General features: G+C 42.8%; 1 protein-coding gene and 1 long non-coding RNA gene across 17 annotated transcripts in view; one reads left to right on the forward strand and one right to left on the reverse strand.

Moving 5' to 3' along the window:
- The window catches only part of LOC129383789 (uncharacterized), a 38,618-nt gene extending 35,771 nt beyond the window's left edge, over positions 1 to 2,847 (forward strand). The window contains exon 5 of the long non-coding RNA XR_008611669.2: positions 947 to 2,847. This is a non-coding gene — a long non-coding RNA (uncharacterized lncRNA). The remainder of the gene's footprint in view (positions 1 to 946) is intronic.
- Positions 1 to 22,330, reverse strand: part of LOC126528210 (uncharacterized) — a 32,784-nt gene extending 10,454 nt beyond the window's left edge. Inside the window, exons 1-6 of one of the 16 annotated variants that reach the window (XR_011891302.1) lie at positions 22,022 to 22,111; positions 18,322 to 18,609; positions 15,959 to 16,043; positions 9,474 to 9,550; positions 8,161 to 8,212; positions 2,842 to 7,230 (exon numbers count right to left, since the gene is read on the reverse strand). Coding sequence is in view for 7 of the 16 variants with exons in the window: in XM_072285743.1 (XP_072141844.1) it covers positions 2,880 to 2,946; positions 8,161 to 8,212; positions 9,474 to 9,550; positions 18,322 to 18,609; positions 22,120 to 22,158 (523 nt within the window). In the remaining 9 variants the exon portion in view is untranslated. The other 15 variants (XR_011891307.1, XM_072285743.1, XM_072285744.1 and 12 more) reach the window with 15 other exon arrangements.
- Positions 22,331 to 27,140: the final 4,810 nt, after the last annotated feature.

The following is a 27,140-nucleotide window of genomic DNA, read 5'->3' on the forward strand; positions in this document are numbered from 1 at the left end:
TGTTTTTAAAAAAACGGACAAGGGTCCAATGTGTTGCACATTGCAACCAATTTTCCAAAGTCAGCTTCGCCGCAATACATCCGTGTTATGCGGTAAAGCATACGAAAATCGCCAAGTTTTGTTAAAGATGGCACATTAGAAATGGGTGAATACCACAATCAGACGTTTTGATCTGTGATTATTGCTTGAAGCTCCTCCTGGGCAGGCAGAAAATAGGCATTTCCTGCAGGAGATAAAGTCTGTTTCACACATCTACTGTCCTCTAAGGTATGTCACCAAAGGGGCCGCTTATTGGTTTCACTGTAGGGGTCAGCATGCATGCTGACTGCTCAAGTTGGAATTATTGGGTGAAAGCCTATTTTAGTATCAAAATAACCGAAGTTTGGACCTATAGAAATGCACGTGTGTCGGCTGGGACTTTCAGACGGGATCAAATTTATGGGAGTGTACTGTTCTGCAGCCACTGAGCACTGCAGCATGCCAATATTCTGCTATGTGTAGTAGGAGATACATTCTTGCTGCAAAGTCCACTGCCATATGGTACAGTCGACTTCTGTTAATTCGACTCCGGGTAATTCAATCCTGGCCAAAGGTCTTGGCCGGCAGTCATACATTTCTACAGTCCCGAATCTCTTATTTTGATTGTAAAATTGGCCTTCACAGGATAACTTGAACTTGGAACAGTGACTCGCTGTTGACCCCTATGGTGAACCCAATAGCGACCCCTTTAGTGGCAGCACGTCTAGCTCGGCGATGCTTAGGAAACAATGTATGCATTCAACACGTGTGATCGCGTGTCGACAACTCCCATTTATGCTTGCCATAGGAAACTTTTGAAGCAAGAACCATATATCACAAAGTTTAATTACGGTATTTACCCGATTCTAATGTGTGCCTCATAAGTTAGCACTAGTAGAATGCAATAGTTGTACACTTTTCTTTTCAGTGACACCCACCGTGGTTGCTCAGTGACTATGGTGTTCGGCTGCTGAGCACGAGGATGGGGATCGAATCCCGGCCACGGCGGCCGCATTTCGATGGGGGCGAAATGCGAAAACACCCGTGTACTTAGATTTAGGTGCACGTTAAAGAAACCTAGGTGGTCGAAATTTCCAGAGTCCTCCACTACGGCGTGCCTCATAATCAGAAAGTGGTTTTGGCAAGTAAAACCCCATAATTTAATTTTTTTTCTTTCAATGACAGTGGTAAGCTCCCAGCCATGATTTGGTAATGCCTGCCATATGCATTCCACCCCATTTTTATTCTTAGGTAAATTGCCTTTTCATGATCAGGGTCCCTTACGAGCAACTGACTTACTCCTGTACAGACTCTAGAGGCTGACTGGCGATGTGAATTATTCAACATTGTCTTCTGCATATTAATCTTCAAACCCACTCTAACACTTTTTCGGTTAAGGTCCTCAATCACTAGTAATTTGTCCCCACTGTTGGCGAGATATTCACCATTGATCCGCACTCCGAATGTGCTGCAACTGCAGATTTGATATGGCATTAATCAAAGCCAACACCGCCGTGTTATCTCACCACCTTGAACTGACACTCTCACACGCAGATCCACTGGCCACTGTAATCACCATGGCGGGAACGCTAGGCTATTATGCTATTACGTATGCTATTACGGTTCTTGACATTCGGTGCTGTCTTTTTCACTGAAAGAATTCACCGCTGTCAGCAAAGGTACCCACTCTGCCTCTGCAATCCTCGTAAAGCACGGCGCGTTGCATATTGCTAGTCCTCGAAAGGCAGCTTTGCCTCAGCACAGTGATGCTACGCGGTGAAGTGTATGGGATGCAGTACATATATTGTAAGACTCGCGTGCACTTGCCGTCTCCTGTCAGAGTGCAAGCACCTATATGCCTAATAAGTGTACTGGCAGACCTTCAGAGCTTTTTCGGACGTGCCTGTGGCGATTTGGGCCCTTAAGGGCAGTAAAAGACATGCATTCATTTTTTTTTTTTCGGACATTGTAGCGGCCCTTAGGGAGTCTGAAAAATCTGACTGTACAACTGACCAAAAGGATGCTTCATCCATGGGGCGAACACGCAGCGTAACAAGGACAAGAATAGGAAGTACCATTGCATTGAGGAATGATCAGGAAAGGAACTGTGCCGCCGCCTCTTTGAAGGAGCTTGCGCTCAAAAAGCAAAGTGTTGGCTGATGCTAAGATGCAGGTTACCCACATCCAAACCAAAATAACCCCCTTAAAGCAGTGAAATGCAACACTGAGGCATTATGCGCAGGCTGAGAGTATGTCAGGACAGTTGAGGTTGACTTTCCAGTTGCTTGGAGAATCTCATATGTGACAAAGTTTGGGATGATACCAATGAGCTTGCTATCAGTTGATACAAATAGCTCTATTTGCCGTGAGCTAGACCACTTTTTTACAGTGAAGCTGTCTATGGTGAGGATCTGGCAGATCGCATCCGCGCATAGACCAACAATTTTTCATACGGTGGGCCGATCCCGAAGAAAGTGCAATACCAGGCCAACCCGAGGCAGAAGTGAAGCAAGCATTAAGCACTCCCCATATGTGGGCTGATCCCGAAGGTCGTGAAATGCCAGTCAAACCTGCGGCGGAGATGAAGCAGGCTTTAAGCACTCGCCACACGTGCGCCAATACCATAGGTAGTGCAATACCAGGCCGACCCACGGTAGAGGTGCAGTTCACCATTAAGGGGCCCACGTACGCAGCTTTGCTGGTCATCCTTCACAGAGTAAAAGGGCACCGAGTTTCTTTCGAAGATATTTTAGTAGCTGTGCATTTTACAAACACCTCTTTTCAGTTTTCTATTTTGAATAAAATAAACACTACTCCTTACTGTTCAAACTGGATTGTTTTTATTTTTTTAACATGCTTACCAGAGAGTGACAGCATCAGGTGACATGGTGTCAGCCCATCTTGACATAAAACAAAGTTCTGTGAAACCTGAAAAAATCAGGGAATTTGAAAATGTCAACTTGGTAGACACGTTGTTCTTCTAAGCATGCAGTATGGCACATAAGCCTGGAGGTTAACGAAGAATCTCGAGAACATGTTAAGGGCCGTACAAAGAGCAATACAATGATAAATGACAATGAGACAGGAAGAGAGCAGTGCGGATAGTCAATATTCTAGTAGACATTAAGAGGAAAAAATGAAGCTGGGCAGGCCATGTAATGCATAGGGTAGATAACCAGTGGACCAAGGGAAGGGAAGTTCTGTCAAGGATGACAGAAAACTAGGTGAGATGATGAAATATGAAAGCACAAGTTCGCATCAGCTAGCGCAAGAGAATGATAATTGGAGATTGCAGGGAGGCACCTTCATTCTGCATTGAACTTTAAAATAGGATGATGAATGCGTGCAACTCTTTAAAAAGAAATTTGGGCCGGAAATAGCTTGCACAGTTCACCAAGACACGAAACCAAATTCGTGTGCTTTGCCACTAACACAGATGTATTCCAGCGAAGCTAACTTATGAAAAGCGGCCACCATTGTATAATCATCTATTTCATTGTTGGAACAGCTTGCGAAACATAGCATGTTGGAAGGAGCTCTAACTTTTTTTCTTTATAGCCGGCTATATTATGCACATGCTGAATTTTTTATAATTAATGCTATGTGATGTGCAAATTAAGCAGTAATTTTATGCAGTATTAAAACGTACCTTAGTGTAACAGTACAATGAGAGACGTAATCAAGAATTTGTATGTATGCACATCTGAGTTTGCATGCAATGCGTGCTGTCATCCTTGAGTGCGCACAGACGTGAAACTGGTGCACTGGTCTTAGTGCAGCTTGGTAGGTCATAAGTTTGTGAGGGGATTCGTAATGGCAGTGCTCCACCACGCCACAATGCAGCAGTCAACGCTGAAGAGAGGAAATGCTAATTTTACCAACGCTACACATGCTCAACAGGCCAATGAGAGTGCCGACAGGTGAGCTTGAAGCTCGCCAGATCCATCTCACAATTTGTGCGTCGTACATGACAGCATAATCAACATTTAATCATAGATTTATTTCAACTACCGTGTACGTCGACGTTGCTTCTTTAGTGTTGATACTTTGTTGGCCCCCCTCCCCTTTTTTCTTCAAGGATACTTCTGACAGTGAAAAATAACACTGAATGTCCACATGAACAGGAACTGGCATAAGATGCAACCATTTGTGACCTTTTTAACAGAAGCTTGTATTGCCTCACTGGTGTCGGTGTTACCGCACGAAAAAACCCAAGCTGCGCAAAAATAGAAATTGCTTATCAGGCTGCGGATTCGAACCACCGACCTCTGGGTTGCGAGACCACCATGCTAAGCGATTCAGCCACTGTCAGTTCATCAAACGCTGCCTTTAAGGTGGGTAAGTAGAAGCAGCGCAAGGCATGAGCCAATCACGGGCGTCCCCTTCCTCCAGAGGAGGGAAAGGGTGTGTTCGCTCGCCTGACACCCACAGTTTCCCACACCAGTTCAGGTGGGGAGGCTGCGTTTGGTCTGTTCTGCCGAAGAGCAGGCTGTGTTGAAGGAATAGCAGTGGGAGCAGGCCACGTGTTGTGCCTTTGGCCAAAGAACAGGCAGTGTTTGATTGATGCCACCGGGAACCTGAGAAAGGGGTCGACGTTGACGTGCCGCCCTCGCCGTGAGGAGTTACAAAGAGCCGCAGATCCCAAGTTTCGCTTGCACCCCACTTCGCAGCAGTGGAAGGGCAGTAACTTTTTGGCCTCCATCCTTGTGTCATAGTCCAAGCATGCTCTTGCTAAATAGAATCATTCTTGGCAACTAAAGCTTAGTGTTTAGGTGCAATTAAAGCTCGTCATTGGAACAGTCTCCAGTACTTCAGAATTTCACAATAAGTACAATACCATTTTGTTGGCAAGTACCACGGCAGAGATAGTGACCTATAGGTAGATACTGAAAGAGCCAGTATAGTAAGAATTTCATTTAAAGTTGGAGGAATGGTACAACTCATGGCATTCTGGGGAGTTAAAAAGAGTGGAATTAAGAGATCTCAACTTTGTCAAGCAGGAATGAAATGGAGGGCCCGCCCCATTCTGCAACTTTACTGTGGACCAGTGTATGCCAACATGGCAAGTAAGAAAAAAAATTGGGTATTTCATGGTGCGTGTAGATCCATAGACTTTTGTTCCCAGTGGTATTTTTTGATGACATGCCCAGGCTTTTTTTTTTCTAGTCACTTGTTACACTTTAATGCGATAAAATCTACTTGAACCTCTTGTGGTTGCAAGATCCGCAGGCGAGCTCGTTCCCTCAATCGGCTGCCATCACCCAGTCTCTACTCGTCCCATAACCATATCTTGTGAACATTATATACATTTTTTTTTTGCCTCTTAGCATTTTGGGTGATATCCTGAGTGATGAAAACAAGCACTACATAAAATCAGCAACATCTATCACTACGACAGATTCATAACAATAGTGCAGCCACTACATTGTTTTAGCTTTCCATACTAAATAAACTCACTGTGTCTGCGTTCAGTGTGGGCAGAGGTAAGCTTGCACACGTAAGTTTTTGGTAACATTCATAACAAAGCAAACAAGCTTTCAGGACTATAAACCTTTGAGTCACATCAGCTATGTGGGAGCAAAATATACATTCAAAAAACAGGGAAAAAAAAAGGCACACTGTTATGTGCCACTAATCCTTTCTTAAAAAGCTGCAAGAATTTTAGGCGGTTTTGATAGAATTATAGCATGGCACAAAACTGATGGTGCTGTGCATTTGGTCACCGCAAGCAGCTGTACATTGTTAACCTCTCTGGTCAATCATGTCTGCTGCAGAAGCATCCCTAGTATGTCTCCAAATTTCAAGATACTTGATTTAGTGCAGTATGACTCTTTGTTGGCCTTTTTATCAGACTGACGCAGAAGTGGGAGCACTGTACACTGTTCACATTTTCTTTGTGCGCAAAAGATAAATATGCGTTGCATTCACCACTAAGAGAATGTATTTAATGCTGTTCTTAAGTTTACAGCCTTACAGCACATGACACAGATATTCATGACAAATCTGTGCATGTCATACAGACAGCTGAAATTTCAAATGAAACGCCACTTTCCTCCCTCTCGAGAAAGCGCCACACCCAGCCAGAGTCAAGGCAACACAAACAAACAGTGCGATGCAAAACACAGTCGTGTCGCTCGCCATGACGCATTACTTCGGTAAATCGCCCAATTCAGAATGCACAATGCCACGGTGGAAAATGTGCCACGCAACAAAAATGGATAAGAAAAAAAAAAAAGCGGGTGGTGCTAGTCACGTGAACCCGATGTGGTTCTTCGGCTCAAGTATGTGACAAGGCGAGGAAGGAATGTCGCTTGCGGATGCTACTCAAGGCAGAGGGAGAGTGTGTCTCTGTTGGCAGTCACGCTCACCTCATGGTGGTCTGGTAAGAGGGCATTCAATTTCTTCTGTCTCCTCTAATAATAAACCAGTTTAAAAGATTATTTCGGTAAAGCAATGCCAGAAGTCTGAAGTCATTACTCCAAACATTCATCGTGGATATGAAGTCCAATGCATGTGGAACTGTCGAAAGTGGTTCACTCATATTCTTCTCATCTACTTTCAAGAAATTTCACACTAAATTGATCTAGACCTCTGCATTGTCACAAACAGCAGGAAGCAACCTTGAAGTCTGTTTTGAATTCCTCATTAATGCATGAAAATCCAGGATGCAGCAGCCAAGTAACAGTCTACTACACATAACTCCATCTTCACCTCTGTGTTCAGGCAATGAAATACAGTTTTTACCATAGCGAACATGAGATGTTCACTTGTTGGAGATGCAGCTCTTAGCCTGTCTACGTATGACTGACATTTAAAGAAGATGCCAGTTATTTAAAACTATGTTATTAAAAAAACATCTTTCATGTTCGTAACATGCCTGGAGGCAATAATAACCAGCTTGAAAAGTAATTATGTCCCATGGCTGTATTCGGGTCTCAAGAAGCTTTAAATTGCAGTGTAAGCTAAAGCTTGCTAGGGGGCCTGATGTAAGGCCCTCAAAAAACAGACCAAACGGGGCTAAATGTTTCTTCAATAGGATAGAAAGTGCGCTGGAAAGTGAACACCAAATATAAATGAAAATATATTAATTCAGACTTTCACAATTCGAGTCTTGTTCTCCAAGGTGCATTGTCATTCTGACTTGTCCAGCTAGTAAGAAATGCAGTTCGTATTGCCTCCGCCAATGTGTTGCACATGCACAAGTGATGAACTCTACAAAATGAGAGCAGCATTGAAGATAAACTGAGCAGCTGTAAGTGCACGCACTGTTGCTTCTACGCACAATATGGAAACTAAACAGCAGAGGTAAATTTCGTTAATAGAATTGCGTAACACTTCATTCCCGTTCATATTGAAACATAAGACGACTCTGAATATAAGACAACCCCCTACTTAAAGACATCGCATTACAGTCCCCTTTATAATGGAAAACTACATGTTCTATAAAAAATTGGGCACTGAAAGCACCATGCCCCGCTTTGCTTCAATTGTTTCGCTTAAATCTTTTGTGTACCCAGCAGAAATTCTAGATTCTAAGCTTTTGTTTTAAATGTAACAAACCTCGTCAAATTTGGTGCAGTGGTTGCCGAGAAAAACTAATAGTGCGTTTACATGTATTTAGATTGGAACACCCGAGCTAAAGCTTTCTCTTAAACGCGCCCGCCACGCGGAGGCATTGCCGAGCCCAAACCGACGGAGCAGTATGGGATCCACATTTTGTATGCTGGAGGCACCGCCAAATTATACTAAACAAAGAAACGTTGCGTACACTTAGTACACGTACAAATTTCCTCTTCATAGCGACAATGTAGGGGACTGCGGCTTGCACTGGCAGCCGGCTTTACCTATGCGCCGCCAGTCTGGTTCCTCAGACGTGTAACGATTGCGACAGTGTACGCGGCGGAAAAAGCACCTGGGACTCCTGCAAGACCAGACAAAATATTGCCTCTGTGCATTATCTAACTCCTTCTCATTGCCGTTAAACAAAACTCGAGAACGCAGTCAAGAATTTCGTATTGAGCTGAGAGTATGCTGCACAAGGTCTACTGAAAGACGGAACTTTTAACGACAGCTTGTAGGCTAACTTCAAGATGTATCGATAAGTAACTGTTCAATAACTGTAGAATAAATACGTGCACTTGCCTGTCTGTTCACGCCAATACCGCAAGCTCTTTTCAGAAGCACGAGACGGGCGCTGAAAAGCGTCGAGACATTTCATTCGGCGAAATTAACCGCTTGCATTTCCAATGCAGCGAAAAATCAAGTGAACGATTAGAGTGTATTAACGATTTCGACGATGCAGTCGGCCATTTTGGGAAGCTTTAGGCATGGATCGGCTTGGCTATAGATGCGCACAATCTTTGGAAGCGACTTTTTTTTTTTGTCACCAGACGAAAATCACTGTGTTAAACTTTTTTTTTTTACAGAGAAGATATGTTTATACTAAGGGCATGGTGGCTAGCATACACTCTTAAGCATAATTACACCCTTTTGCCACACAACGATAATCGTCATCTGCTTGTCCGCATTTCCTTTCTTTAACGCGGCGAGCCCGGTACTTTCCTGTAACGAACGGCATGCGCGTTATCATTCCCGATAGGAAAGTAACAGGCAATGCTATCATGCTGATAACGCGTGTGCCGTTCGTTACTGTAAACGCCGCCAGAAGTGGGGAGCAATTCCGTGTGTCTTGAATGACGCTTGTACAGTTATCGGTCAAACCGCCTAATGTTGCCACTTCTCTGTTGTGCTTATGTGGGCTTTTTTCTAACCTTCACGGTGGGTGCAGCATGTCTAGAGCCGCAGCGTCCTGCGCTCTATGCGGTTGCACGGGACTGGCGGCCACGCATCGTTACACAACCTCCCAAATAACAATAAGAGTCAGTTTTGGCACTTGGTAGAGCAGTAAACGAGGGATCCAAAAGAAATGTGATTGTTCCGCAAATATATATTTCTCTATAATTCTTCTAGAGGTAATTAAAAAAACGAAACTATAGTCGGATGCAACTTAAGTATGCAGCGAAGCCCCGCCCACGGCCTCATAGCTGCCAGCCACTGTTCCTCTGCGAGGCTGCAAATAATTCATACTTCAAACTTTTCCTGTTAGGCAAATAAGGCGGTAACCACAAAAATAATATTATTAGCGCATAATTTTATACATTTTCCCTCGCCTATTAAAGTATAATAGGCGAGTATAAGTACAAATCTATCGTCCTCTACTGCGTCACAAACTACGTGCCCACTAAAACCAAGCGGCCGCCAAAAAATAATCCCTGGATAACCCAAGAAGTTATTCAGGCAAAGCGCCGTCTGAAAAGACTGCATAGAACAATAAAAATTAAAGGAGGAGACGAATCCAGGGTGACGAAACTTCCTAATGCCATCGCGGAATTCAAGCTTGCAGCCAAACGAGCAAAAGAATATTATTTTAATGTAAAGTTACCGAGCTTTCTTACTAATAATCCCGGAAGGTTCTGGAGGCACTTTCGCACCAATGATGGAGAAGCGTCCCACTTAAGCCCAGAGGAAGAAACTGCGAAAGCCAACGCATATAACATTTTTTTTCAATCAGTATTTACTACAGACAATAACATTATTCCCCCCATTCTAACGAGACAGGGCGTAAGCATTGGCAAATTACACATTACGGATGCTGGCATACTTAATCTTCTGCTTAATCTTGACCCTAAAAAAGGCAGCGGTCCTGACAACATACCTAACGACTTTCTGAAAAGGTATGCGGAATGGTGCAGTAGATACCTCGGCATAATTTTTCGTAAATCACTCACGACTTCACAGCTACCGAACGACTGGAAAATTGCAAAGATAATACCTATCCATAAATCAGGCGACACAGCAGAAATTTCAAATTTTAGACCCATTTCATTAACTAGTACATCCTGTAAGCTTCTAGAGCACATAATCTTAAAGCACATAACGGTTTTTCTAGAGAGCATTGGCTTCTTGTCTCCCTACCAACATGGTTTTCGCAGTGGTTTATCAACAATAACCCAACTAACAGAACTAGTCCACGATCTTGCATATACTATCAATCACCGCGGCCAGACTGACATGATTTTACTTGATCTATCTAAGGCATTTGATTGTGTATGCCATAACAAATTAATCGCTAAAGTTGAAAGTGTTGTTGGGAAAGGGCTCCTTTCAGCCTGGATAAAAGAATTTCTAGCCAATCGTTCACAATTTGTAACCTACGAAAAAATGCCACCTAACACTGTCACCGTTACTTCCGGAGTTCCCCAAGGCTCAGTTCTTGGGCCATTACTCTTCTTAATAATCTATATTAATGACATCACAGCTAACATTGGTTGTAATATAAAACTGTTCGCCGACGACTGCGTTATCTATAGTGAAATCACTAATTATAACTATAACATCGCACTTAATACATCCCTCAACACTCTAGCTATATGGTGCTCTAATTGGCAGATGTCAATTAACGTAAAAAAGTCTGTGGTCATGACCGTAACAAGGAAAACAAGACCATCTAACTTTACATATGAGATTAACGGCATACCACTAACTAAAGTTGAACAACATAAATACCTGGGAGCTACATTAACCTCAGACCTCAGGTGGGATAAACACATTTCAAATATCACGGCAGGTGCATTACGCAAACTATTCTTCCTCAAAAGAAGCCTTGAGCTCTCTACAACATCAACGAAGCTACTGGCCTACACAATGTTCGTTAGGCCGGTTCTCGAATATGCAAATACAGTCTGGTTTCCTCATAGAACAACTAACATAACAAAATTAGAGGCAGTACAAAGAAAGGCTATAAGGTTCATTCACAACAAATATATACGCACTGACTCACCGACTAATCTTCTAACGCAGTCTGGATTGCAAATGCTATCTACCAGGGCAAAATACGCTCGCCTGAAGTTCTTGTTTCAGCTTCTAAAAAATAACTATAAGATAGATGTGTCCAGGTACATTTCATTTTCTGAGGCTCGAAAAACACGTAACAAACATGCGCACACTTTAACAGAATACACATGCAACAATGACACGTTTAAGTATTCATTCTTCCCCCTTACAATTGCTGAATGGAACCGACTTGATCCTGCTATAACCGCCATCGAATCGTTGTCCGAATTTACTTCACAAGTGGAAGCTGCAGTGCGTAAATAAAACAATTTATCATCGCACGTGTCATCGTCAGAAATTTCGCATTGTGTTGCTTTCGACTTCCCAGTTTTCTTTTTCCATTTTTGTTTGATTGTCGTTATGTGGACATATGGTACACTGTGTTCCCAAAATAAATTTTCATTACTGTACTACTGCTAGTCCTAAGATAATTGTTATAACTGCCATTTCCTGCTGATTGCTTGCCTAGATTGTTCTTTCTTTTTCCATTCGTGTTTCTCGCTCTCAAAGTGTATGCTTTAAAGCGTATCCCTTCACATAACTTTAAAATTTCTTCACGCGTTAAGTGTTATCGTTCAGTTCGCTCCTATTTTATGTATAAACTAGTTAATTACGTGTTCTTAACTGCCAGAATCATGTTAATTAACTGTCATGTGAAAACTTGCATTTTTGTTTCTAAACTCAGCTTCTTTCTTATATTACCATCCTCGGGCAATTGTTTTCTTTTTTCTTCCTTTTTTCAATTAACTGTTCTGCCTAAATGCGTATTCATATACATGTCTACTGTATCGCCCAACTGCCACGCTCTCAAATGAGAGTAGCAGTATTGTAAATAAAATAAATAAATAAAATAATGGCGAAAGTCGAATTCTTTATTCAACTGAAAATTATAAAATGCTTGCTTTGCTGCAACTATTTGTTTTCAAGTTTCAGTGCAGTTGGCAGTGAAGTTTCATGAGTAAAACTGGTTCAGCAGTGAAATGAACTGTACCGCAGACTTTTGAAGAGTGAAATGCTCAGACTCCATACACTTTGTCCATGTTTGTTGCACACCTCATTGCTTCTGCCGATAAAAGGCTCTTCAAGAACAGCAGACTCTCCGGATCTATCAAGTACGACGCATTGTTGAAAAGGCCACATGACGATGATTTTATATTTATTTATTTATTTCAAGATTACTGCCAGCCTCTGGTTAGAGGCCTTAAGCAGGAGTGGTTACATACATGACGAACAAGACTGAGTACAAGGTGTGAAGCGTGAGCAAAATGAAATAGCACTGAATTTGAAAATATAAGCAGCGTGTCATTTGCGAAAACGTAGCAATTAGCGCTAACAATGTGAAATTATTCCAGAAGGAAATGTAAACTGCTCTTAGCGCCAAGTTCACAAACACTTAAGAGACAGAAAAACTAAACTAGAATAATATAAGCATACCATTCGTGGTAAACGATTACAGAACATACATCCTGTCAGAGAAATATAATGTGGTAGTGTGTAAAAATGTGTAGCCGTGGCAGAAGCATCAGAAAACACGTGCGTTCAGCTATGTGGAAGGACAAGCCGAAAAGAAAAGAAAAAAAGGAAAGGAGGGCAGGTATGTACCCCGGTCATTTACACAATTTCTTTGAGCAGCTTTAAGAATGATTCGATGGTGTCGCAGGCAACCACCGCAGCAGGAAGTGCATTCCATTCCCTAATGGTTCGGGGAAAATATGAATTTCTAAAGGCTTCTGTTTTGCAGTAGTAATCTTTAAGCTGCTTAGCGCGGCTAGACCGAGTTGATCGACGAGTTAGAGGCTCGGTATACGTGTCCTTGTCGATGCCCAATTTTCCATGATAGAGCAGATACATGTACTTTAATCGTTCTTTAAATCGCCGTTTTTGCAGGGTAACCAGTTCTGCTGTTTCGAGCATAGCACTTGGTGATGCATACCGGCTGAAGGAATTGAATACAAACCTTATCGCCTTTCTCTGAATTTTTTCCACCTTTTGTATGTTAATATCGCTATGTGGATCCCAGACGACAGACCCATACTCAAGAATCGGGCGGACGAAAGTTTTGTAAGCTAGTAGCTTTATCTCATGGGGTGAATTTCTTAAGCAACGCCTCAAGTAACCAAGCTTCTGCATGGCTTTCTTTTCTATGTATGACACGTGCTCATTCCATTTTAAATCCGAGCTGATAACTACACCCAAATATTTATAGCTTGTCACGCGGTCTAAAATTTGCCCATCGATCGAATACCGGTTGTTTAAAGGGTGTCGTTTCCGCGTCACGGTCATCGCTACAGTTTTTTTCGCATTGATTTTCATTTGCCATGTGCTGCACCATGATTGCACTGTAGACAGCGAGGTATTTAACAGCGATTGGTCAGCGGGACTACGGATTTCTTTATATAAAACGCAGTCGTCAGCAAACAATTTTATTTTAACTGGCAATTCCTGTGCAATATCATTGATGAAAATTAAGAAAAATAAGGGCCCAAGCACTGATCCCTGTGGGATTCCGGATAGTACAGGTCTTGAACGTGAATGTGTTCCGTCTATGTTTACAGTTTGTCGTCTCGAAGTAAGGTATGCTTGAATCCAAGAAAGAAGGGACTCATTTTTAAGTATAGGTTTCAATTTTATCATGAGTTTGGTATGTGATACCCGGTCAAACGCTTTCTCGAAATCTAGAAAAATAATATCAATTTGCCCTTGCTCATCCAGAATAGCTGCGAAATCATGAATGGTTTCTATAAGCTGAGTAGTAGTTGAAAGCCCTTTACGAAATCCATGCTGCCTGGGGTCAAGAAAACCATGAAGCTCAAGATAAGCTGTTAGATGTTTAAAGATAATGTGTTCAAGAAGTTTGGAACATGTGCAGAGTATAGAAATGGGTCGATAGGAAGAAAGCAGCGATGGGTCTCCTCCTTTTGGCACTGGAACAATCTTTCCAAACTTCCAGTCATGAGGCAACTCGGATAGTTGTAACGACTTATTAAAAATCACACATAAGAATTTAGAGCACCACTCGGCATACCGGAATAGGAATGTGTTGGGTATCGCATCGACGCCAGAAGATTTTTTTGTATCAATGTTAAGTAGAAGCTTTTTGTTTTGTTTATACATTCACACTTGTAACTACTATTCCTAGAATCCGGGTTTCCGCTGCAGTGATTGTGCCCGAACCACGTGGCAGGGTTTCGTGTTGTAAACTGGATGCTGCAAAGGGCGTCTTTGCGTTTGTTAAAATTCAAGGATGTGATGACGCCCTGGGCTACGTTGCCGTGATGTCTGTCGCGAAAGCAGCAGCCTATATGCAGATTTTCTTTTTTTATGTTTTTTAACATAGATGCACATATATATTTGCAAGTATGTAAAATAATTTCTGAAAAAAAAAAAGAATGTTTCCTGATGGTAACTTAACTTGTGTTTATTGTAAACTTCTGTGAAATTTGTTATATTTATATATGTATGTGTGTGTATGTATATATATGTATACATATATTGCTTTTGCATTCTTATTTAGTTATTTATTTTACAATATTGCAGGCCATCGTCGGGCCCATGCATGAGTGGTTACAACATGGAATACAGTACAAAAAAAGAATAAAGTGAAACTAGTGTATCCAAAACAAAGAGCATTAGCACACACAAAAAAGAACACACTCAATAAATATATACACTGTTTAAATGAGCCGCCCGGGAAGCAGGAGAAACAGCGTTTACTATAAGAATGCATCTACAAAGGCTGCATATGAAATACAGGTAATATCACCATTCGAATTCCAGATTCTCAATACTGTCAATAATTGCGTTGGCAGATGGGCAATTTACGGCTCTGGAGGGTAGTATGTTCCAATGGGAAATGGCGTGTGGGAATAAAGAGTACTTGTGAGTGTTATTATGGCTGGGATGGTGTCGTATTGATTTATTATGGTTGGTTCGGGCAGAAAGTCTGAATGGCGCTTGAATTTATGTTGCTTGTGGTATTCGATAGGAGCCGTGATAAAGTAAGTATAGAAATTTTAATCTGGAAATCATTCTATGCTGAGCCAGTGATTGAATGTTAGCCTTGACGCGCAGGTTCGTAATGCTCGTTTGACGTGAATATTGTGAATATATAAATCTCAATGCTAAGTTCTGTATGCGTTCTAGTTTCTCGGTGAAATGCTTCTGGTGCGGGGCCCAAATAATGTCAGCATACTCTAAAGAGGGTCTAATGAGGGTTTTGCATGCATTTAATTTAACACTAGGAGGTGTGTTTCTAAGTTTTCTTCTCAAGAAATGTAGTTTACCTAGGGCCTTGTCATATATGTTATCTATATGAGTTTCCCAATTTAATTTCGTTGTAAGAGTGACCTCGAGATATGTGACCTCCTCGTATTTTCTTAGTGATATATTGTTTATTGTGTATGTAAACTGAAGCACATTTTTCTTGTGAGTGAAGGAGATACTGGTAGTTTTTGATGCATTCAGTTTCATCCCCCAAATGTTGCACCAATTTTGTACAGCAGCTAACGAATCATCTAGTTTTACCTGATCCTCTCTGGTATTCACTGTTGCGTACACTACGCAATCATCGACGAATAGGCGGCTGAACGCATGAACGAATATCATTGATGTAGATCAGAAATAGGAGGGGCGCAAGAACCGAGCCTTGTGGAACACCAGAAAAAACGTTGACGTAATCAGACGTAATATCATTCACAGCTACGCATTGCTTTCTGTTTTCGAGATAGTTCTTGATCCATGATACTGTTTTCTCGTGTACACCAATGGCAATTAGTTTAGTAGTAAGATCTGGATGAGGAACAACATCAAAGGCCTTTGAAAAATCTAAGAAAATGGCATCTATTTGGCTTCTGTTATTTATTGTGGTAGCTACATCATGGGTTAACTCAGCTAACTGAGTAATAGTACTTAGACCTGAACGGAATCCATGTTGCCGGCTGTATAGTAGGTTATTATTCTCTAAGTGCAATATTATGGCCTTATAAATAATATGTTCGAACAATTTACTGGATGCACATGTTAATGAAACAGATCTATAGTTACTTACGTCGAGTTTAGAGCCAGATTTGTGCACAGGTATTACTTTGGCCCTTCGCCAGTCGTCAGGTATCACTGAAGCTTCCAAAGATCGCCTGTAAATTACGTATAAGTATTTTGACGTCCAAACTGCATGTTTTTGCAAAAATGCATCTGATATAAGATCAGGGCCACAGGGTTTCTCTACATCCAGTTTTTGTAAGAGTCGAAGAATTCCTTGTTGGTCGATATCTATTTCAGGCATTGGATTCTCGAAATGATAATGTAGTTCTGTTAAATACAGATAGAAAAAATTCATTAAATTTGCTTGCTATGACGTCAGGCTGAACAATCGTCTCGTTTGAAACAGTAATCTGCGATACGGTGTGCCACTCCCTCGATAGGTAGCAGCAGGATTTTTGTGGTTTATTCGTTGTGTAAGAAGGCAGAGTAACAGTGAAAAAACGCTCCTTGGCCATATGTTTATCTTATCTTGTAATAAGCGTACGAGATCTTGAAGGTCACGTGTGGTTTTCTTTCTGCGCTTCCTTTTAATTTCTCGTTTTAAATGTATTATTTCGCGCGATACCCAAGGATGTTCTCTGTTCACTCTTTTCTTTCTGGAGGGAATGTAGTTTTCTTCACAAAAGTGTACAATATGCTTAAAACATAACCATAATTCATTTACGTCATGAAGTAATGAAACCTGCAGAAAGCAGGCGTTTAAATATTCTGAGATAGCATTGTCATCCGCTCTTGTGTAATCCCTAATAACAGCAATCGATGGCTTAACGCGTTCACAGTTTCCTAAAATCGGACAGGAGAATACAATAGTTTTATGGTCCGAAATGCTATTTTCAACGTTTAATGTGTTATTTTGAAATAGACTGCTTACGAACATCAGATCAAGCACAGAACATGACTGACCAGCTATTCTAGTCGGTTCGGAAACTAGCTGGTCTAGAGAGAAGGTAAATGACATGAACAATAGTGATTCAGCACTTTTTGCGTCGGAGCTGTTGTGCGAAAGATTAGACGAATTGATTCCTGGTAAATTGAAATCACCCGTGATAATAATATTGGAACGTGAATAAGTGTGTTGTGCAATGTAATCATGCATAACGTCTAGGTATTCAGGGGGCGCATTCGGAGGTCGGTATACGCCACCCAGAAATATGCTTTTTCCATTAAATGTAAGGTTACACCATACGCTTTCATGGTCAGGTATGCTGTTTAAAACTGTGAATTTTATGTTAGATTTAATTGCGACAGCTACACCTCCCCCCCCCGCAATTCTCTGTCTTTCCGTATGAGCCGATAAGAAGGTGGAAACACTTCGGAATCCTGGACGCTTTCCTGAAGCCAGGTTTCCGTGATGACTATAACGTGCGGTTGATGGGCTGCAACTATGCTTTCAAGTAGGCTGGACTTATTGACTACGCTGCGCGCATTCAGTGATAACACTCTGATACATTTCGTACGTTGTTGTCACGTGCCATCGCAAGCTGCTGGGCCAGCGTGTGCAGAAGTTTTCGGTTTAGATAGTTCAATTCTTCTGACCTCACACTCATTCCATATAAAGGTGTTGCCATTTATTTTTAGCTTATCAAATAACAGAGATACCTTTGCCCCTTTCGCCTTGTCACTTACTGCAGAACACCATAATTTAGCACGTGTGTCGCATACTTTCTTTGAGAAATCCTCGGATATTGAAACCCGAGTGTTTTTCACCTTGAAGCAGCTTGATAATATTTTGTTTTTCTCAGCGAAGTTGAATAGCCTGATAATAACGGGGCGTGTCCTTTAGCTTTGCTTTGTACCAATTCTGTGAACTCGTTCTATTGAGTTAATTTCTATTCCTAGGATCTTCTTAAGTATACCGTGCACTTCTTCTTCAAGTGTTTTAACATCTTCATCAGAGCTCTCTCTTAATCCATAAATTACTAGGTTATTCCGCCTACTTCTATTTTCTAAATCATCGACCTTCGATGCCAGAAATTCTACTTGCATCATGGTAGATTTACAAGATTCCTCGCAGTGTACTATCCTGTCTTCGCATTCTTTCCATAATCCCCTTTCATTCTCAATAACTGTCATTCTTTCTTGCAAATCTGCAACTATTGTCTCCACATGCTTGATATTTGAAGACAGTTGTTTCAGTGTTTTGTTCGTTTCCTTTTGTTCTCTTAGAATGTGTTTCATTAGTTCCCGCTGCGAACATTCATCTGAATGAGAGTAAGGGCCTGGATTTTGTTCGTCTCCGGATGTTAGTAACATTAAGCGGACAACATTAAAACAACCCCGCAAAATAGCAACACAGCATTGTGGACTTGGGAGCACCGTTAACGTTACGCCGTTGTCTCTAACTGAAGAGACTAAATGCTGGTCACTAACCTGTGCGATCAGAAAAAATTTGATCAGCATCCGTGCTCGTTCGGTGCTTCCAAGTCCACTGAAGGGAACGTCGAAAAGGCTGCTGCTTTTATCCGGGTGCCACGATGTCTCCGTCGACGTCACCGTGCTGGTCAGGTGGTCCCAGTGCAGTGCACGTGGTACAGCTTCCTGCGACTTGTTTTGTCCGATGAAGCCAGCAGGGCAGACAGCCGGAGGTAGCAGTAGATAGGCCTGATGCAGTGCATGCTCAGACCCTGCGTCGACGAATCCGGTCCTCGACAGCACGATCTGTGCGATCAGAAAAAATTTGATCAGCATCCGTACTCGTTCGGTGCTTCCAAGTCCACTATGATATATGCAACTGAGTCTGTGTTAAATAATAATATGCAAGATAACAGATTATAATTGTATACTGGGAGTCATTTGACACAACTGTATTACAACTAGTTTCCATGTAATAACATGAAAATTTCTATATGTATTTGTGTTTAAAAAACTCTTATTTCCACACTTTATGCGTAATTGTATTGCTACACCAGCCGCTTCCGTGCCTGTCTGGGAGACCGGAACTTTGTCAAGCCGAAGAGATTTCGGCTTTTTTCCCGGCTCTCCCTTTTTCACCTTGTATCCAGTGGTAAAAATAAAAATCATGATGATGATGATGTAGCAGAATATGATCACAGAACTGAAATGCCACTGTACTGAATTTTGTTAAACTGAAAGGCATTTGCATTGGGTTGAATGGGGTTTCGATGGGGGATACAAAAAAAGTTCGTACAGCTGAATAATTTGCTTAAGTGACGTTCAAGTGGTAGTTTACTGTATATTGGTTTTCTTGGATAAAAGATTTAGTTGGAAACAGTGCCTTGTATGTCCTCATTTTTTCTGAAACATTGCTCGATGAACAAGAGGCGCAAAAAGACGCCTTTCTATTTTGTCTCTTCCGACCTAACTGGCATTTGGCGAATACCTCTTGCGTGCGGGAGAAAGTAAGGAGGGGGGGGGGTATATTGGAAAAAATTTGGCAGTGTCTGGCTCCTCCTGGGGTGGTGTTAGAGGTGTGTATGAACCACTGCTTAGATAAATCGAACTCGGTACCTTTTTCTCAGTACAAACATTCGTGAATGTTAACTTCTTATTCTAGCAGTTTAAAAATGTCTGGATAGGCCCTATACCACAATGTCCCAAGCCTCCTATTTTTTTATTTAAAAGGACTTGAAAGCATTCGAACTTCAATGTTAATGAAAAGAATGTTACAACTTTCAATAGCAAGGGATTGCTATTATCAAGACTCCACAAAATGATGCAAAAAGGGCTGTTCTGCCATGAACAATTTTCAATATTGTAATTCTGAGAAGCGGTTATTAAGTTTTGAGGAGAAAGTTAGTTGAATGTATGTTCCAGCTTGTAAACCGCGCACAAACTATTTGAGGGCGGTAAGACGATTCTCTATTGTTTAATATCAAGAGTTGACGAACAGCCACAGTTCAGCAATGTCATGTGTTTTCTCATTTTGAAGAGCAAAAATTATTTCAACATATCTGAGCTATCAACACTACAATAGTAATGACGCTAGCCATTAATCAAGTGGGGGACCAAGATTACAATTTTATTTTCAGGGTGGGGGGCTCAGCCCCCCCCCCCTGAAAATCTCCGGAGGGGGCTCGGGCCCCGGAGCCCCCCACATAGTCACCGTCTATGCTGCTATGTTAACATGGATGGTATTATATGTGCATTTCTCAAGTGAATAAATTAAACAAAGTACACGTAGTTCATTTTCATGGGAAGCAACATTGAAGCAATCAATTTTGCGTCTTTCCGTTTTAAGGTGAAAGCCTTAGATGCCTATGCTTTAAGGTCTCATTGTGAGGTACAGAAAATATCATGTGACCCAAGGAAGGCCAGAAGCGAACGAAAACATGTCCAGCCATGTATAAGACATGATTAATGATTATCAGAGTTATCACTATGTGGTACCTGTTTCCAAGTTCCTGTGATGATGTCAAAGGTTATTTCAGATACACCGCTTCATCACTATCATTATATACAGTTCTTTCATATGTGAATGCATAGCTTGTAGAAGACAGGTAGGTAGAACCATAATGCAGAATGGACCATCTGTTAAAGAATTGGTTTTCTTCAAATGACGATCCATCTATAAGATTTTTATAATGAGTGGGACATTGCACCAAACTGGTAGCCCATGACGGTGAGGTGCCCATTGTTACCAACCTTCTAGTGAAAAAAATATACTTTCGAAGAACTCCCAAGAAAAGAAATGTATAGATATAGAGTGAAATGCACATTATTGCAGGGACCTGAACTTTAATCAAAGTGGTCAAAGTTTTCTTATTATTTGTACTAATGCAATGTGAAGATGGGGATCACGATCCTGGCAACGAAAAATGAAAATCAATGATGACAGCGGTCATTGTCAGCTTAAAGAACTGTGTGGACAGACAGACATGGGAAACCAGCACTCACGTGGTGTCGGAGCAAAGCTGGAACTTATGGCTGAGCCAAATAACTTATAAGGGCTGTGGCGCACACGATAGCTGCGCGCGGGTATGATATACTAGAAATCATCAAGCAGTATCTGCCACATGGTGTTAGCGCATGCTGCCTGCACTAATAGATCTCCCACCGAGCTCCTACATCTATACGAATACACAGCTACAACATGCATGCCGAGATGCAGGATCCGTCCAGTAAAGGGAACAAATTCGCCAGTCGCTTAATATGACATTGACCGACACCTACAGAAGTCGCTTAATCATTTAAATAATTAGGTGAGAATGACTTGGTTCGACAGGCAAGGTTCTGACTGGTGTTGTCGCTTTTTGTGACTGTTGTCGCGGGTCGCTTTTGCAGTCGCGACGATAGATTGGATTTTTTACAAGCACTGCTCCAGGAGGGCACATGCAACCGGAGGCCTCAGGAGAGGACCTGAGGTTATAATAAAGCAGGCGGCGCAGGATCCCCAGGACACCCAAGGGGTAGTGGGGAGATCAAAGCTGGAAGCAGGATGGCCCGTAGGATTGGAGTGGCGGAGGCCTAAGCGTGCTGGACTTAATATAAATATTATTACGTCCAGCCGCCAACTTGTGACGCCAAGACTTCTGCAACAGCAGTCAGAAGTTTGCCGTTTGACATACTAAGGCAGCAGCGGAAGCGGATGAAGACACAGAAACGTGAAAAAGAGACCCCACGCTACAAGTTAGTAGTATTTTAATATTTAAATTATGGCAATTTAATAACGCGCAACTGAGCACTCTCGAAGCGTTCGACGCATGGAAAAATTCGCGAGGACGGTAAGATACCAGTGTGACAGGGGCACAAGCAAGGAACGAAAAAGCACACACAGGGAAAACTGTGAAGATGCTATATATTTTGCTATATATGTAATATATGCTATATCTATCAAGTGACTAGTGCCATGCTATAATCTTCAAAGGTCGCAATGCTTTCGCAATGAAATTGTTGACAGTGTGCGCTGTGTGTGTATCTTGTGTTCCGGCTCACTGCTCATCGCGATCACGCCCGATCCTGATCGAATTTCGCGGTCGTGATTGCCTTCTTTGGACAAAATGAGCGAGAGACCCAATCACAGTCGAGAATTTCGATCCGGATCGGTGCCGATCGCGATGAGAAGTATACGTGTGACACTGGTAGTGACAGGGCAACGCCATATCATACTCGCCTTCACGGGAGACCACTGACCAAACGACAACAATCGTTCGCGCCAGTGCACTGCGCCAGCAACACCCTAGGAGACGCACGAGAAAAACTTGTACGCACCGTGCTTGTACGCGACGCACAGATCGCCAGCCGACACATGGCAAAATGCCGGCACGCCAGGGCACGCCTAGGGACAGAACGACCAAAGAAACTGCTCCTCCGTGGTACCTAGGCAAAGGGAGAAATTTCAAGCGCGAACGCCCCCAGATTTTCTCTCTCGCACCCGCTGAAACGACTGGCCAATCCCGTGAACTGGCGTTTCCTCTAATGACCGTCTCGTCTAGCCATATGACCGAAATTACCCATACGACGTCAGTGGGGCGAGCTATCCGATTGGCTGACCAGGGCGCGTGATCGATAATCTTTCCAACTTTATGGTAAACAAATGATCTTCGTAATAGTTGGAATGTTTGTTAATTTGTTTTTATGAAAAGAAAGTAACGTAAAGAGAATGCACAACAACAATTTTTAAGTACACTTAAGCACTTCCGGCCCACAGCAAGTGTCGTCTGCTTGTGTTACAACGTACTCCATATTCACGAGAGTTCCGCGGTCAGAGTCGGTCTTAGTCCTTTCGCGAACACTATGATTCGACTTTGTTGCCTTGTGGACTGCAAACGTAGCGACTGACAATATGTCAAGCTGCGACATCGTGTCCCTCTGCAAGGCAGCGTACGAACGAACTGGCTGCTGCGCATCGGACTGCCGCTATCCGATCGGCGCCAGGATTTGCGCGTATGTGGCCGTCACTTTACACCGGAAGATTACTAACGCAATAGCATTTCGCGAGTCCGGTATTAGGGCAAACGCAAGCGCAAGGGGACAGAATCTGGCCGCTTGACTGTGCTGTAACGGGGTGAGCCATGAGATGAGCAGAAGGGCAAATGTGAGTGGTCTGCACGGTGCAGCCACCTGGTGGCACAGAGCCCAACCATACACAGCTGCAGCAACAAAGTGTATTCTTTGCTGCTGGTGTGTATTTTTCGCAGGAGTGTAATCAACACCTTGTTTTTATAAATGTTTAGAATGTTTTACACTTGGTTAGAGCAATATTAGCGCTTTGTCTGACTGGTTAAGCGCTGCGCCAACAAGTGTCTGGACCGTGCTGACCGATCAGGCTGCTCACGTACGTCTGCGCTAAAGTTCCTTCATCCGCTTGAGTTTATGCCTCCAGTCATTTGCCGAAATGACCAGCTTGCCTGTGGTTACTGGTATACCGGACACGTTCGGCGCTACGACAGAATGTTCGCAACGCACGCTGCTTCGATAGCTCTTGGTCGACGGCCAAGCGGCTAGCGGAGAGGTCTCGCGCGGGAGGGGGCGTGCTCCAAAACAACCGGAAGTGGACAATGTGACGTCGCATCGTGACGCTGTACCAGTGAAGGCGGAGCGTAGCGCCGCTCGCTCGGCGAGCGAGTTGAGGAGGAAAAGCATGGCTAGGGAGGAGGGTAACTTCTAATCGCTTGTAGCTCCATTAATACGTAACGCTTCACTTAAATTGTGGTGCGAATGTTCTAGTTAAGCTGTACCCTACGCGCCTACAAAATTTGTCCGAACCGTTTCAGGGGCCCTTTAAGTGTTCGAAAGCGTGTTGGTAGTGCGTGCTGACGTCACGGGTAAGCGGTCGCTTGATTTATTGAAAGTGATTATCACGGCGGCGAAACTATCACGAAAGGCGGACGTTTAAGAACACGGCCCCATCAGGTAAGTTAGTACCTGCGCGCTCACCACGTGCACATAGCATGACACAACTCCACAGCCCGCACATATATGAGCTGCTAACAAGCTTCAAATGAAGGAAACGTACTGTCACTATCTGAGAGCAGCAACAAATGGAAAGTTCTGACGCTTCAGCTGGAGCGGTCAGCACAATTAAACAGTAAAGGCCCAACCACACGCAGCCCGGGATACGCGTCTCGCTACGCGTACACGTAAGCGTACGCGTCTGCGTGCGCGTACGCGGGTGATGAAGGGAAGGGCGTCCAGCCACACGATACGCTACAGTGCTCTAGAATATGTAGAGCACTGTAGATACGCGCACACGTGCGCGCTTCGCTGCGCGGAGCACAGGGCTGACAGACCAGCGGCCCAGCGATGGCGGAAACGGTCGTCTTTGGCTTTGAGAAAAGTTTATCTTTAATTTCATTATGGCTAGCCATTTTTATTTAATTTATCAATGTTAGAGCTAGTACATTGTTTTTAAGTTGAGAAATGCACGCTGTTCGTATCTATACATCCTTATGGCAAGAAAAGCTACATCGATTATCAACATCACGCGCGATAGCGTCTGCTTAATCGCTCACAACTGCAGCTGACATCTGCGCGCGACCACGCACGACGTTGCTGCCGAGCTCTTGCTTAGCCGCTTGCTTCGCCGGCATCAGCGTTCTCCCCCCGCAATGTACCACATGAGAAAGAAGCTTTTGCTGCTGCTGCTCTTGCAAAGGCGGCGGGAGCGCAGAAAGCGTCTGCGGCCTCTGCGGCGACGTTGGTGGGTCCGGCCAGTCTTTCAACTGCGTAAAGAAGAAGGACTTTACGGCTGTGAGTAACTTCTTTCCTTTCGATGATCTACAGTGGTAGAACTAGGAGCCAGTGTTTGGACATGGGGACTTATCTTCGTTAGGACAGCAATTACTTATCAGCGTTTTTAAGTGCGCGCATAAGTGAAAGGGTTAAAGTAGTAATGCGAGGATCGTACTCGCAGCGCGCGAACGCCCAATTCGCAGAACAGCATCGCGTCGTCGGTGCAAGGTTCGTCCAGGTTGACAGCACCGATCGAAACGATAACGTGACGTACGCGAACAGGGGGAATGACAAGAGCAGGGTGTAGTTCAGAAAGCGCGAAATCATAGGCGAAGATCGGGCTGATTAGCCGCCGGAAGCATACAGATAGTATATTGGATACGTGGTGACGACACCTCACGACGTTTCAACCGCCTTCTGTCTAACCCGTGTATGCCGTACGACATACGGTCATTAACTGTTCAGCTTCAGAGGGGAAGAAGCGCTTGATTCTATTTAACAGACAGTCTGTAATACTAATTTGGAGCTCCCTTCATTATTAACAGTAGACCATACTGTTTACACAGAAATTGTGTAGCACCCTCTTGCACAAAATTTGTAAGGATTAAGTTTTGTAATACATTTTCTGCTATTCGATATTTTATTTGATATCCACATTATTTTTTCTTCATTTGATTCGATTCTAAATCTACTTTTCGGTATTAGTACACCCCTACAAAAAGCTAAGGACTGCTAGTTATATTTGTGCCATTAGTATGGCACATAGATTCAAGAACACCTTCTTACACGTGTTGCTTGTCTTGTATGAAGCTTGTGGACGAGATACGATTTCCTATATTTTCTCTTTCAGAAGTGTGACTGTAGAATATGAAGTGTAATGTAATTAAATTGTGACCTAGGGGGCAGGTTAAAATTCTGTGCGACTAATTTCGGAAGTTTCTTGGCAGTGGCCGCATGATTTTAATATACCGTTGACTGGCTCTCCTGTTTTGCCGAACCACTGTTTGTATTCAAGCACATAAACGAAGCAGGGGGTAAGATTAATGATGGCTAGTGGCTATACGTGTGTGTCAGTGAAAAGTGTACAGCTCCCGACACCTGCGCGTGTATGTGGGCAGGGCATGGTCTTGCTGCCAGGGAATAATGCACCATTTTTTACAGATGCAATGGATACGTCAGGATGACCACGGATTTTTCTACAAGTTCTTTCGCAAGGTGCCGCAGCTCTTGGACAAGCTATCGAGCTTTTTAGCAGAGGACCTCACACAGCAGCACCACATTCGAGAAACCCCTGGCGCCTGGAGAACGACTTGCTGCAGCATTGAGGTTGGTAAAGGACAGTTGCCCCTAGAGTAATAATGTGCGATTGGAGGAATACAGAACACCGTTTCTTTGTCATTTAATGTATGATTTATTTTATTTTATTTACATATTACTGCCCGCCGCCTTTTGGAAGCCAAATCAGGAAGGAGTCAGAAAACATTGAAGCAAAACAAAAGAAAGAAGGAAACGACTGACAATGAGCGTGCATAAAAAATACTAATACATAATAATAATAATATATTAATAATCATCTTTATTTCTCTCTTTCCACAGAATACAGAATTATACACAACTAACTATTTATTAACTCATAAACAAATAAAAAAATGGGACACGAAATGCTGATACAAAACGAGAAATAGTAATGATGGTACTGACAATGCGCGTGAAAAGAAATACAAGAAAAAAATTATCGCATGATCACAGAGACTGAAAGTTTCCACTTACTGCATCACCAGTGTAACAGTTACGGCTAACTCTAAAAAAAACTGCCATCGACTGGCATCGCACAAAAGCTACCTCAGTGCTTTTGACCTTGCGCAACCTGTAAAACATGCACTGAGGTATGCTTGCACATGTAGTATTAAACAAAGGTGGTGGCTAACCTACACAAATGAATTTTGATCGTATGTCACCTGAAAAGGGCCCCCACAGCCATGTAGACCATTGTCAAGAAAAATCATGTCATCATAATTAGTATTCAAACAATTGAGACATGCATACTAATTTTTTTTCAACTTGCATTCAAGCTACTTGGCATCCCGGTAAGACATAAAAGACGTTGCCTTGACTTACTGTGTGGGGATTGAGGCGGCTAGACTCTGCAGTGGTGTGTAAGTCATATAGTGGCGATCGTGCCTGCAAAGTATTAAACAACTGCAGAACAGCACGACAGCCGCAGAAATTTCTTACATTTTTTTCAGCTTAAGAAATTTTTTAAAGCTCACATGCTGTTCACGGCTCCCATCAGGTAGCCCTGCTTCCTGCCAGAGAAGCAGGGTCATACGTATGAATGTCTCATTTACGCACTGCCTTCAATGTCACTGATTACGTACAAAGACTTTGGCCAAACATCCAATGCAGAACATGCAAAACCAACTCTGGAACTGCGCCATGGAACACAAAAAAAATGCAAGGAATGTGGCTTGTGGATGATAGTTGTGGGAGAGGTAGAGGTTGTCTATTTTGGCAGTGAACCTTGCCTCCTGGCTATGTGGTGGCAAGACTTTTCCCTT

Source organism: Dermacentor andersoni, unplaced genomic scaffold, assembly GCF_023375885.2.
Source record: "Dermacentor andersoni unplaced genomic scaffold, qqDerAnde1_hic_scaffold ctg00000039.1, whole genome shotgun sequence".
Classification (NCBI taxonomy): domain Eukaryota; kingdom Metazoa; phylum Arthropoda; class Arachnida; order Ixodida; family Ixodidae; genus Dermacentor; species Dermacentor andersoni.